At 39.4% G+C, this 13,961-nt stretch overlaps 1 protein-coding gene across 16 annotated transcripts in view; it reads right to left on the reverse strand.

Annotated features, from left to right (window-relative positions):
* Positions 1–13,961, reverse strand: part of NLG-5 (neuroligin 5) — a 317,239-nt gene that overhangs the window by 29,254 nt on the left and 274,024 nt on the right. For 7 of the 16 annotated variants that reach the window (XM_076539447.1, XM_076539446.1, XM_003699989.3 and 4 more), the window contains 3 exons: positions 10,755–11,098; positions 9,412–9,714; positions 969–1,266 (listed from right to left, as the gene is read on the reverse strand). In XM_076539447.1, coding sequence (XP_076395562.1) covers positions 969–1,266; positions 9,412–9,609 — 496 coding nt within the window. In that variant the 5' untranslated portion in view covers positions 9,610–9,714; positions 10,755–11,098. Of the gene's footprint in view, positions 1–968; positions 1,267–9,250; positions 9,335–9,411; positions 9,715–9,927; positions 9,944–10,375; positions 10,563–10,754; positions 11,099–11,594; positions 11,841–13,479; positions 13,955–13,961 lie in introns of those variants that run through there. The other 9 variants (XM_076539440.1, XM_076539441.1, XM_076539443.1 and 6 more) reach the window with 9 other exon arrangements.

Raw genomic sequence — 13,961 nt, forward strand, 5'->3', positions numbered from 1 at the left:
ATGAAAGTAAGAGCCGGCCTCGTATATCATTCGAATCAACGTTGGAGTCGAATTTACGAGGAGAGACATCGTTGAAAAGTCTACGTTCATTTTACGAGGCTTTCGATCAAAATTATAACAGTGACGTTTGCTATAACGAACGATATTTTTCATTCTTTTGCTTGAAAGCTGATTGATGTTGCCCATTCATAAACTATAGTTTAACTGAACGCGATAAATTATTATTTTAAAAATAAAACACGTCGAAAGAGTTAAAAAATGTTCTGTCATTGAAATGAACAATAATTTTATTTCGATACTTTCGGTAGGTTTATTTCAAGTACATTCATAATTCGTATTCGCGGAAAATAAATTTTTTAAATTCTACATGTCTCTTGTAATTATACAGGGTGTCTCGCCGCTACGCTCGCTGTCGCTCACGCAACTGCGCATGCGCAATTCTCGCGCTCTGATTGACCCGTGTTTTTTTCAATAATTCAAAAACGAAGCTACAAATCCCATTTTTGCAAAGGGAAATCTTATTCAGAATCACCTCACCCCTCATTTTAGGGACCTACACTAGTTGTGAAACATCCTGTATAGTCTCTATATTGATACAGTTCGACCTAATACAATTCAATACAACTTTATGCAATTAACAAATAGACCTACACTAGTTATGAGACACCCTGTATAATAAACCATCAAAACTTACTAAAACTCAGTTACATTTGCGACTGTAAAATAGCAGAGCATGTCCAAAATAGATTGTGTTACAAATCTTAAAAATTAAGGAATAAGTAAGGTAAGTAACACTGTAAATAAAATCATAGAAACGGTAAAGTTACAATTTTGAAAAAAAGAATGAAACGTTCTTCACAATTATTTTCCCTGTTGCAGTATCAAAACAAGAATCATTCTTCTCGTTTCAACCCAAAAATAGTTGAGCAATACCAATATCGAGAAAAAGAAAGAACCATTGTTCTTACCACTGCCGGGTATGTACAGGTTCAGAAACAGGCAGTCCTCGCTCTGATTGGTCAGGAACATGTACAAACGCTTCAGCTGGTGGTACCTGTCGAGGGGCATTTGCAACAAAGCAACTGTGTCATTGCGAATGTCGGGAAAGTGCTGCGGGCAAACAGCGCCGAACGAATCCGCCAGCTTGATGCCGTCCCAGGGGATCGGCGAGATCGGCGCTCGAAAACGTAAATCTCCTACGGGAGGCGCCGCGTACGGTATACCTCGAAACACTTCCACGGGATCTAGGTGTTTGCTGTTGAACTCCTAAAACAGAAAACAGAAACGTGATCAATCGCCGTACACTTCTTCGTTTCCAAATTTAGACGGATAGGAATTTAGGGAGATTTTTTCAAAACTCCGGCAATTCATTTGGAAGATTAGTTGCGAACTTGGGATTATTTGGAAGTTGGGCTTTTAAAAATTTCGAAATGGGAAATTACATAATTTTTACTGTTAAAAGCTATTTTTTATAATATATAGTTATTCGTCACGATATGTCAAAATTTGCATTTTGTAAAAATGGATGAGGGAATGAAGGGCAGAACGAGAGGAGAGAGAGTAGAAGATAATCGCGCGGGCGTATCAACAGAAATATTGAAGAGAAATCAATGGTACCGACCAGGGAAATCGAGGGTCTCCCGAGGATAAATAAACGCGTCAACAGGCTTGCTTCATAGGCATTTTCACGAGCGACCACTGACCGTCAGCGATGTCGACAGGTGAAGGTCGTTAATTTTTAACGGGCTCGAAAGCACGCAAGCGAACCAGATTAAATCACCAGGGAAAACGATTTTTAAATATTTTCCCGTGCTCTTTTTTCCTCTCTTCTTTTTTCTCGTTGCGAGATTGCTGGACCACAATTCCTGTCGTAATTATTGCTTTCATCGTTGGAAAATCAACGACGTGCACGAAATTCTCGATTACGAACTCTAAAAAATATGCTTCTATAACGTCAACTATAGAACGTGTGAAATTTTGATACGGGTTGTGGATTTATCAGAAAAAGTTTCATCGATGATAGAGCAAAGTATGCGATAAGGGAAAAGAAACTCGAGTAGACAGCAAGGGAGTATTATAATTGCAGAGGGGGCAGAAATAAGGCCAGAGGGTTGAAATTTTTTCGCATCTTGGCTTACTCTCTTTATTATTCCTCGGGTAACATCACAGGCCCTCCCGTTAATGGGAATTCGTGATTTTGAACTCGATGCAGGCTCCATCGTCGTTCTTGAACGAGGAGGGAAAAGGACTTTTCCACGAGGCACCTGGCTGCTGCAATTAACGTCGACGCGTACCAAACGAGATTTATTAGCTCTCACGGTATAATTGCTTCGAAGAAAGCCTGGCGAATGGCAGTGTTTTCTTTTTCTGCGCAATTACGTCTAACGAAAGCAATTATCGAGTTTCGTTAGCAGCTGGGATCGCTTCGTTTCACGCGGGTTTATATTGCTCTGATTGACTGACGATAGAAAATGGGAGGGTTATGGCTAACCATTTTATTTGCAGTTAAATATTTTTAATCTTCTCAACTTTCAAATTTACCGAGTTTTGGAAACCACAAGTTTTAACCCCTTTCTGCATAATGGCTCATATATGAGCCAAACATTGTTAAAAAATATTAAACTGTATTCTTATGTCTAGTGATGTGCCATACATAGGTTAAACCTATTTTCAATGAAAATTTGGATAATAAAAAGATTTTTAAACTGCTGGCTTTTATGAACTACTAGCATTGAAAGTAACATATAATTTTTTCAGCTGTTTCCAAAAATTCGTAAATTCCCGAAATCTCGCAACAAATTTAGAGCTGAACTATCCAATATCTGAGAAAAAAGGTATAATATCGTAGTCGAACCCTGCGCCAAATACCCAATTCCGGAGCCGAAACCAATAAAATCCGCATCAAGCTATCTTTCTCGACGATCCTCCATAACCACCCCTCCTCAAGATGGCGTTCCGCTTTCACGAAATAACGAAGAGCATCCGATCCCTCGGCAACTCGGTCGTTATCCCATGACACACGAGTTCGAGGAACGCCTCTCGATGTTTCATCCCCGGGAAAATTCGTCGAACATTTTCATTTTCCGTGGTCGTTTACCGGCCATAAAGTCCACGGTAGGGCGACAGCTGTCGCGATTCCCTGTGTCGCGGACAATTGGCATGTAAACTGCTAAACATTTTATCATGCGCCATTGTTGGCGTGTGCTGCTCCCGAAGCCGGCCAAAGCGTATACAATGTCCATCGTTCCGGGGGACGTAATGTCATCGTTCCGTAATTATGGTGGCATTACCGTGAGCGGCCATTATTATTGCCAGATTGCACACGCGTCCACCTACCGGCTGTTTGACGACCGGTGGACTAGCGTAACCGTAATTACCCCGTGATTAAGGCAACGCGATCGTAGGATGAAAAGCGTAATTAGTACGGGAGTTATGAAAAATTCGTTATGGGAGGAGCTTCTTACCTAACTTCTGGAGGTGCAGCATAAAGCTACTGTTCTCTTCTAAGCCTCCTTTACTGATACTACACTTTTTGGGGATTGAAAGATTTTTGAACCTTTAGCTACTGGAGCACATTTGGAACACGTTACAGTGAGATAACAAAGCTTGCAGTGCCTCCTCAAAGTCTAAAACCAGTTCTGACCCACAGACTTTTTGGGGATTGAAAGATTTTTGAACCTTTAGCTACTGGAGCACATTTGGAACACGTTACAGTGAGATAACAAAGCTTGCAGTGCCTCCTCAAAGTCTAAAACCACTTCTGACCCATAGACTTTTTGGGGATTGAAAGATTTTTGAACCTTTAGCTACTGGAGCACATTTGGAACACGTTACAGTGAGATAACAAAGCTAGCAGTGCCTCCTCAAAGACTAAACTCAGTTCTGACCCATAGACTTTTTGGGGATTGAAAGATTTTTGAACCTTTAGCTACTGGAGCACATTTGGAACACGTTACAGTGAGATAATAAAGCTTGCAGTGCCTCCTCAAAGACTAAAACCAGTTCTGACCCACAGAAGTGTCCAAAGAAATCGATTTCATATTCCCGCCATTGCAACTCGATAAAAACAGAAATAAAACGACGAAAAAGTTTTGAACGGTTTGTTCTTAAGAGTGGAATTTCACGATGCGGTAGGATGATTTTTCTTTCTTTCAAGAGAGCATTAGCGGAAAATTGCGAAGCGTAGCGAGAAAAACATAGCTTCTCCATAAACTAAGAACTAGCCTCTCGGATTTTCTAGCCGATTTATTTATCGTCGTGGCCCAGATCGGGCTGTTTAATTTTTAAACACCGCCGCTCGAGCGTATGCGAATGCGTTATGAGGTTCAAGCCGCGTTAGGAGCGTGCAATTTTTCCCTGCCTTCACTCGCGCGTTAACGCGAGCTTTCACGTTTTTCCGACATTTTTTTGCCGTTAATCGTCGACGGGACAATGGAACTACATGTGTTGGCATTTGGATTAAAACGCAATCTTCAAAATATTTAAACTTGGAGCTTCTATTATTTCGAGTGAAAGGATATTTGGTGGGTGTTTGGAGACAAACTGTCTGACTCTTCTGGGTTTGTACTACTGAAATCTGTCTTGAGGGACAGTTTTTGAAAATTTGGGAATTTGGGAGCTTAGGGACTTTAGCAGGAGATTTGGGGATTTAGGGAGTTGGGAATTTAGAGATTTAGAGATTAGATAATTTTGGATTTTGGAGATTTGAAGATTTGGACAATTGGAGAATCGGACAATTGGAGATTTGGACAATTGGAGAATTAGACAATTGGAGGATCGGACAATTGGAGAATGGGACAATTAGAGAATTAGACAATTGGAGAATCGGACAATTGGAGAATGGGACAATTAGAGAATTGGACAATTGGAGAATCAGACACTTGGAGAATCGGACAATTAGACATTGGGAGAATTGCTCAATCGGACAATTGGAGAAACGGACAATTAGACAATCGTACAATTACACAATCGAACAACTGAATACTCGTACAATTACAAATCAAACTTTGAAAAGTTCCCCCAAGTAAAAATATTCGTCCTCCCTCTAAGTTATCGATCCGCGTCTCCAACTTGCTCGGAAGTCCCAATTAGATTTTTGCATAGATAACGACGTAATCGATGTTGTAAAACGACAGACACACCCTGCGTGTATGTTCTTGTTCCCGACGGCGGGTAACGGTCAATCGCGCGAAATGGAGCGGACCAGCCGCACGAGGAACGAGTCGCGTCGTGTTACAACGTAATGTAGAAGTCCAGCAGGCGTCCCGGGCGAAAAACTTTTCTCGTTATCCATCCATCCAGCGGGACTGGGCAAGCTAAAAACGCCCTGTAAATTACGGGACCGCAGTTCGTCCGGAACGACCGCACGTTCATCCTTCCGCGCGACTTGTTCTACGTCAAATCGCCTAAAACTTCTCACGATATTTATCGATTTCGCGGTTCTCGTTACGTGATCAGAAGGGATAATTATTCTGCGTCTCCTGGGAATGGGAGGAGATAGAGATCTGGGGAAAGATGGTTGTGGAGCAATGAGGTACTAGAGAAATGGGGAACTAGGAAAGGAAAAATTTAGGGAGATGGAAAATTGAGAAGATGGAAATAGAGGAATATGGAAATCTAAGGAGATGGAAATCTGGGGAGATGGACATCTAGGGAGATGAAAATCTGGGGAGATGGACATCTAGGGAGATGAAAATCTGGGGAGATGGAAATCTAAGGATTTTATTGTATTGTAGTTTATCTTCTCAAAAGAGATGGCGTCTGAGAGGGTCTCCTCTCAATTTGCCCAGAAATCTAAGGATATGGAAGTCTAGGGAGATGGTAATCTAGGAAGATGGAAAATTGGGGAGATGGAAGTCTAGAAAGATGGAAACCTAGAGAGATGGAAATCTAGGGAGATGGAAGTCTAGAGAGATGGAAACCTAGAGAGATGGAAATCTAGGGAGATGGAAGTCTAGAGAGATGGAAACCTAGAGAGATGGAAATCTAGGGAGATGGAAGTCTAGAGAGATGGAAATCTAGAGAGATGGAAATCTAGGGAGATGGAAACCTAGGGAGATGGAAATCTAGGGAGATGGAAACCTAGGGAGATGGAAATCTAGGTAGATGGAAATCTAGGGAGATGGAAACCTAGGGAGATGGAAATCTGGGGAGGTGGAAATCTAGGGAGATGGAAAATGGAGAAGATGGAAATCTAGGGAGATGGAAAATTGGGAAGATGGAAATCTAGGGAGATGGAAACCCAGAAAAATGAGGAACTAGAAATTGTGATCTAACTAAATATTTAACAAGATGGTAACCTATATGTATGTCCAAACAGAATTAGTGTCCACAATAAATTCTATAGAAATCTAGGGAATCAGTGAATTCAAAAGAACTGCACTATTACCCAACAAAGAGTAATTGTTTTACACCGTGATATCCCGTTTATATTAACCGTGGAAAGTTAAGTTTAAAAGGCAAGTTTGCCGTCGAAAGTTCCGAGTCACGAAAAAGGAAAGAAATTTTCCCTCTGAATTTTCCATCCGCTTCTCTGCTTCTTTCTTTCGCCCGCTTTCCAAGTTTACCTTCGTCGAGAAAACGTTCTTAGACAGGTAGCCGTGTTTTGTCAGGAAACACAGCTTTGAACGAATTAAAACCGTCTGATTGAAAGTACTCGAATGATCAGTCCAATTTCCGAGCGTCTTCCGAACTTTCTTTGTTTTTTTTTTCTTCGAGCCAGAACAACTTACAGCTCGTTTATAGTCGTTTATAGAAGAAAAGTATAGCTGTGTATCGAAAGTGTTAGCTGGATTGACTTCTATTAGAGCGATAGGTTAAGAAAATCTTGATATGATGGGTCAGTTTCGGTCTCCATCGAAAACGTTTCCTCGGATCTGTTTGTTGTATCCGAGCAAAGACTCTTGAACGTCGATTGAACGACAATTGATCGGCAACTAAGACGTTCGTATCGGTAAAATTTTTCGGACAGCAGTTCTCGCGTGCTTCGATTCATATTTCCAATGCATCGGATATTCAAACCCTCTCTACCAGCCAATCGTTCGAGTTCGATAGCCTTGCTATGGTTAAAACGGGAAGAATCGATATACTCGAATATTCCATGAATATACCGGAGAAGATTTCCGGATTTAACCTAACGACACTCATCTTGTCGGGAATTATTTATTCGATTGGACGCTCGTTTTCTACTTTGGAATACGGTTACTTTTAGTTGTATTATCGAAACAGGGCAGAGCCTAAAAATATAGCAATTTGGAGCACGGGGAATTAGGGAGGCAGGGAATTAGGGATACGGGGATTTAGGGATACGGGGATTTAGGGATGCGGGGATTTAGGGATGCGGGGATTTAGGGATACGGAGATTTAGGGATACGGGGATTTAGGGATATGGGAATTTAGGGATACGGGGATTTAGGGATACGGGGGTTTAGGGATACAAAGATTTAGGGATGCGGGGATTTAGGGATACTGGGATCTTGAATTATGGGAATTTAGGGACACAGGGATTTAGAAATACAGCGACTTAGGAGTACAGGCATTTAGCAGTACAAGGACTTAGCTATACAGGAATTTAGAAGTACATAAACTTAGAAGTATCCATATTTAGAAGTACAGGGATTAAGAAGTACAGGGACTTAGAAGTACAGAGATTTATAAGTACAAAGACTTAGCTACACAGAAATTTAAAAGTACATAAACTTAGAAGTACACATATTTAGAAGTACAGGAACTTAGGAGTACAGGAATTTAGAAGTACAGGGACTTAGCTGTACAGAGATTTAGAAGTACATCGACTTAGGAGTACACACATTTAGACATATATGGACCCGGAGATGCAAGAATCTAAAAATACAGATATGCAGGAGTACAATCTAACAATGCAGAGATGCAACAATTCCACATTTTTAATACACTTCACTCGAACCTAAAATAAACGATAAATAGTGAATACGAAATCATCAGCATGAATAATCACAGTGAATTTCGCGCTTGATCTATTAAAAAATCGACAGAACTATAAAATACCAAAAACCATTATTTATGCAGAACCTTAACGTTGGTTCATTAAACAGTTCTTCATTCGATCTTTCCTTTGATCATTCACGCAGAGATCGATATTCGTAGGTGAATGATAAAACGAAAGAAAAATCGAACTTATTTATCGCGAGCGTCTGCAACAGGAACGATATCGAGTTAACGTCGAGTGTTTCGTTCGTGTCACTCCCCGTTAAAGCGACGATTTAAAATTCAGAAATGGTAATGCTTTAACACGTCGCGAGAACGCGGAAAGCGCGTTTTAAAACTTGCAGAAGTGGTTCGATAAAAGATTGAATGAAAAAAAGAGGAGGAAAAAAGAGCTGTTCGATAACTCGCGGATACTTTCGCGAGAACGAAATTGGCTGTCCGTTTCCGTCACGATACGGATTGCCTGTAAAATCATTCGACGCCCATCGATCCTTCTGCATCCCCAACCCCCTAACTCTTGTCGATATGAATATCTATTAAACGCAATTCATGTCTACCACCTGGCTGGCCGATTGTCGCAGTAAACGTCAGAACCGGTTCGTTTTTACTGGTTGATTGACGTTTCTCAAATGCGACATCGATATTCCCTTTTTGAATCGTTCACGACTACGTTTAAAAAATTTCCTTTCAAAAATCGTACTCTGTTACAGTCGAAAATGGGAACGTTTATATCGACGTAAACTCGATGCTTTGAATTATCAATTTTAGATTTTTTAAATATATTGTAAATGCAATTTGGGAATAGCATTTTGGGAATTTTAGTTTTTGGAGCTTTTGTGAGGTGAATGTGCATTTGCGAATTTTGGGAATTAGTAGATTGTTAAATTTATAATTTACCAAATTACCAAGTTCTCAAGTTACCAAGTTCTCAAGTTACCAAGTTCTCAAGTTACCAACTTCTCAAGTTACCAACTTCTCAAATTACCAACTTCTCAAATTACCAAGTTCTCAAGTTACCAACTTCTCCAATTACTAACTTCTTAAGTTACCAAATTCTCAAATTACCAAGTTCTCAAATTACCAACTTCTTAAATTACCAACTTCTCAAATTACCAACTTCTCAAATTCCCAACTTCTCAAATTCCCAAATTCCCAAATTCGCAAATGCCCAAACCCCTCAACTTCACAAAAAATCGCCCCTCAAATCCCGCCCTCAAAACCAATAACTCCATCGCCGTCTTCACCCCAACACATTAAAAACGCAGCGTAAAAAATAGAACCCAACATTAAATCCTCCATTAGCCATCTCCTCAGCATCGTAAAGCATTCATCTTGGTATCGATGTAGGATGAAAAACAAAGAGCAGCTTCTAAAATCAATATTCGGTATACAGAAGCTGTTGGTTCGGGTCCTCGTGCAACGAAGAGGAAGAAAATCGATACATACCTGAAGAATCCCTCGTATCTGTCCGCTCTTGGTCTCGACGATGCGCGAAGCGTAGCGGATTTGCGTGGCAGCCCGGGATCCCTCGTGGCCGATCAGCAGGATCACGACAACGATCAGGATCAGGTAGCTGGTTGATTTTCTCAAGGACCTCGTGGCCAGCGGCCTCTTCTTGGCCGCCGGCTGGCATGGCAAGAGCATGACAGCATTTGCTGGCGGCCACTCGCAGCGACGCCAGCACCATAACCGTGGAAAGCGACTTTTGCCACGGCTCGAGTTCGCCCAACAGGATCACCGCGAGAAGTCCTGCACAAAGGAGATCAGGATATAGGGGATGATATTCTGAGGGCTGCAAAAAGGGCGTAACAAAGGTATTGATAACAAATAGGTACGGATGACTTTTGGGAGATATAGATTGCTAAATTCACAAATTATCAACTTCTGAAGTTACCAAGTTTTCAAATTACTCACTAATCAAATTATCAGCTTCTCAAGTTACTTAGTTCTCAAATTACCAACTTCTCAAGTTACCAAGTTCTCAAATTACCAGCTTCTCAAGTTATCAACCTCTCAAATTACCCAGTGCTCAAATTACCAGCTTCTCAAGTTACTAAGTTCTCAAATTACTAACTTCTCAAGTTACCAAGTTCTCAAATTACCAGCTTCTCAAGTTATCAACCTCTCAAATTACCCAGTGCTCAAATTACCAGCTTCTCAAGTTACTAAGTTCTCAAATTACTAACTTCTCAAGTTACCAAGTTCTCAAATTACCAGCTTCTCAAGTTATCAACCTCTCAAATTACCCAGTGCTCAAATTACCAGCTTCTCAAGTTACTAAGTTCTCAAATTACTAACTTCTCAAGTTACCAAGTTCTCAAATTACCAGCTTCTCAAGTTATCAACCTCTCAAATTACCCAGTGCTCAAGTTACCAGCTTCTCAAGTTACTAAGTTCTCAAATTACTAACTTCTCAAGTTACCAAGTTCTCAAATTTCCAGCTTCTCCAGTTACCAACTTCTCAAGTTAACTTCTCAAATTATCAACTTCTCAAATCACCAACTTCTCAAGTTACCAAGTCCTCAAATTACCAACTTCTCAAGTTACCAACTTCTTGTTTGAGCAAGTTATCTGACTTTCATCTCCCAAAATAATTCCTACAAAAAATATTAAAACCTTGAATCAACTTTACAAAAAAATGTTATCTAAAATTTTCCAATAAACTATCTCTTGAAAAAATAATTATAGCAAACAAGGTTAAGAAAGCAAGGTGGAAAGATCTCGGAGACATTTTCTCCGAAAATATTCCATACGTTTCGTCGAGAGGGTAAAATTGCATCCGGATGTACCTTAGCGTCGTCACCGGAAGCTACGTTGTAGAAATATTTTCAATCAGCGCAGCCACGGTTTCCGAGCTGTTTCGTAGGCAATCCAAGGCAGCGTCGACGAATCGCTTGGTAACTTCGTTATGCAAAACGATGCTTCCCGCTTTTCTGGCCCGCGGTGAGACCAGTCTTCCCTTCTGCTCTTCTTTTTCCTCTCGACCTTCCCTTTCGGCTGCAAGTTAAATTGCACTCAAAACATCCCTCGAACGGGAGAACACAGAGGCTCCTGAATACCGTCCCGTTTCCATGAACGTTATTTTTACTGGACCGCTAACTTTGCCCCGTTTTTTCCTCGATGCTCGAACGATCTGAAATTAAAAGAAAGCCTTTGTTAATCCTTTAACGCTTCGCTGTTTAGGTTTCCCTTTCGTATGCAAATGCAGATTTTTTTTAATTACAATTAGTTTCTACGGTCCAGTAATTTTTTAACTTTATATTTTTGTTACAACTTTTAACTCAAATTCTTCCAAATATTAAAATTGCTCAAATTCAAATAAGTCTTCTCCCAATTTTTAAATACTAAAAATTGATATGCCCTACTGACTAAAATCGAAATAAAGGACTTGCATATTATTGTTTCGTGTATCATAAAAATTAGAACAAGAATCTTCACGCAACATCAAGGAAACATGCGATCTGAAGTCCGAGATATCAGTTTGAAATTGATGAATTTCACGCCCGCACACCAGCCTAAAGATCGAAGATTGCGCGAAAATAATGAATATATTTTCACCATGCAACCCTGCTTCGCTTGGTTTAATACTCGTCGAATAAGGTAGCAACAAATTTAAATCATGAGTTTACAAAGTTTAGACGTCCGACGCGGCAATCTTCCTGGGCTCCAATTTCGCTCGAGGCTCATTCAATCTCCTCCATGATTCTCCTGGATTGTCCGCTTTAAAGATTTATATCCGCAACACCATAAGCTCCAGCAACGATTCGCGCGGACCTACTCGAAATTAACCTTTTGTAATCCCGTATGAACTCCATCATTTTTCGATAATTTACGGCCTAGAAACTATTTTTCAATTCGATTCGTTTTTCGACTTTCTGAAACATTGGTTGGAAATTTAGGGACTATTATTATTTAGGCATTTAGGATTCTGGGATTTAGGGATTGAGATCTAGGGATTTTTGGATCTAGGAATTTTTAGATCTAGGGACTTTGGGATTTAAGATTTTGGAATCTGGTGGTTTTTTGGATTTAGAAATTTTGGGATCTGGGGATTTTTTACATCTAGGGATTTTTGGATTTAGGAATTTTGGGCTCTGGGGATTTGTTGGATTTAGGAATTTTGGGATCTGGGGATTTTTTGGATTTAGGAATTTTAGGATCTGGAGATTTTTGTATCTACGAATTTTGGGATCTGGAGATTTTGGAATCTAGGGACTTTGAATTTAGGAATTTTGGAATCTAGGAATTTTTGGGTCTAATAGTATTGAGATCTAGGGATTTTTTGATCCGTGGATATTGGGATCTAGGGATTTTTAGATCTATGGACACTGGAATCTAGGGATTTTGGAAATGTAAGGTTTGAAACTTAGGAACTTTAAAATTTTGGAATTCATGAGTTTAGGAATTTAGAGATTTGAGGATTTGGGGATTTAATGAGTTAAGAATCTAGGAATCTGGAGATCTAGGGATCTAGGGACTTACAAATTTAGAATTTCCAAAATTAAATGTTTTAAAATTTGAAATATTTTAAAATCTTTTTAATTTACACTGTTATGAAATGAAAATAAAAATTTACGAATTTATTGAAAGTATAATTTCAACTAATTTTAATTTATTAAACTTGAAAATATATTTGTAAATGATTACAAAGAAAACTTGTAAAAATTTAGAGATAGATTTTCCCTAACGTACCCTCCCCTCATAAAATGCATTGTAAATCCAGTGCTCAAAAATATTTTAGTAGATTCTGTGAGAAATATGATTTAATATATGAACGAAGCAAACCGTTATATTTATCGCATCGGGCGTCAATAAATGATAACCGAAATTTCAGCACGCAGAAATTATTAATCTTTTTAAACGAACGCCGTTCAACGTCGAATGAATTTTCATCGAAACGAAATTTTAATTATAGAGAGGCTTCGAACGCACTCATCGACGGCTTCATTCAACGTTCTCATTTATTTCCGAAACACGTACTTTAAATCTCACGCTTTAAGTTTTCGTTTCGAAGTGTTAGCTTTTAATTAAAGAACACAATGTGCATCGTTCATCATCCTTGTTGCATAAAAAAGACTTTTTCAATTAATTACGCGTTAATATCAATCAAACATCCTCTCTGTTAAAACGAATGAAATTCTATAAACGGAAAAACACTTGTACTCTGTAAAATAATATTTCGTGGCATTTTTCTTCGGTTTAAAGAAAAATCATCCAAGTTGGTAATTCTTGCGTGCTCATTGAAAGTTTCAGATAAGTAAGATTAGAGTCGCATTTAAGTTAAAAGTTGAAAATGAATGAACGAGGTATAACACGATTTAAGGCCGTTATTCATGTCGCTAACGAAACGATTTGTCAACTTTATCGTTAACGCGACTCTGTAAAAAGTTCCGCGGCTTTTTAAGCTTTGTTTCGCGATAAAAAAATGTCGCGTGTCTTCGTGGCGTTATTTTAACGCGAATTTCGTTTTCCCGCGCACGATGCTTGTCACATTTTAATAATTTCCATTCATACCTTAATAGTTTCTAGTTGGGTCGACAGAGTATCCCCTCAGAGTTTTCTCGGATTTTCGTTCAAACACCCAACACGTTTCTCTCCTCGAGCAGAGAAGCTGAAAAAGCTTTTTGATGTTCGCGAAAACAATCTCCTCCGTGGGGGATCAAGTTAATGATTCTTGTTTTCTCGAAGAACGTGTAAGGAAGCATGTAAAGAGGGGCTCAAAGCTTTGATTTTGAGGAAATTCCTTCTAAAAAGCTGGCTGGTGCAGGAGGATAATATCCTTTCGAACGTTATTTAATCCCTTCAAAGTGAATCTTCTCCAGTTAATTTCAAATTAATTTTTTCCCGAGTTAATTAACGCTGAAATTTTCCTTCGATTAATTTTTGTTTTTTCGCGTGCGGTATCTGTGGCTCGAAGGTGATCAGTTTTCAAAGCTGACTCTGATCGGATTTAATCAATTTAATTGATCCAACTTTTATGTTTTCTTTGCTGAAGG

Source organism: Megachile rotundata, chromosome 14 (genome assembly GCF_050947335.1).
Source record: "Megachile rotundata isolate GNS110a chromosome 14, iyMegRotu1, whole genome shotgun sequence".
Lineage (NCBI taxonomy): Eukaryota > Metazoa > Arthropoda > Insecta > Hymenoptera > Megachilidae > Megachile > Megachile rotundata.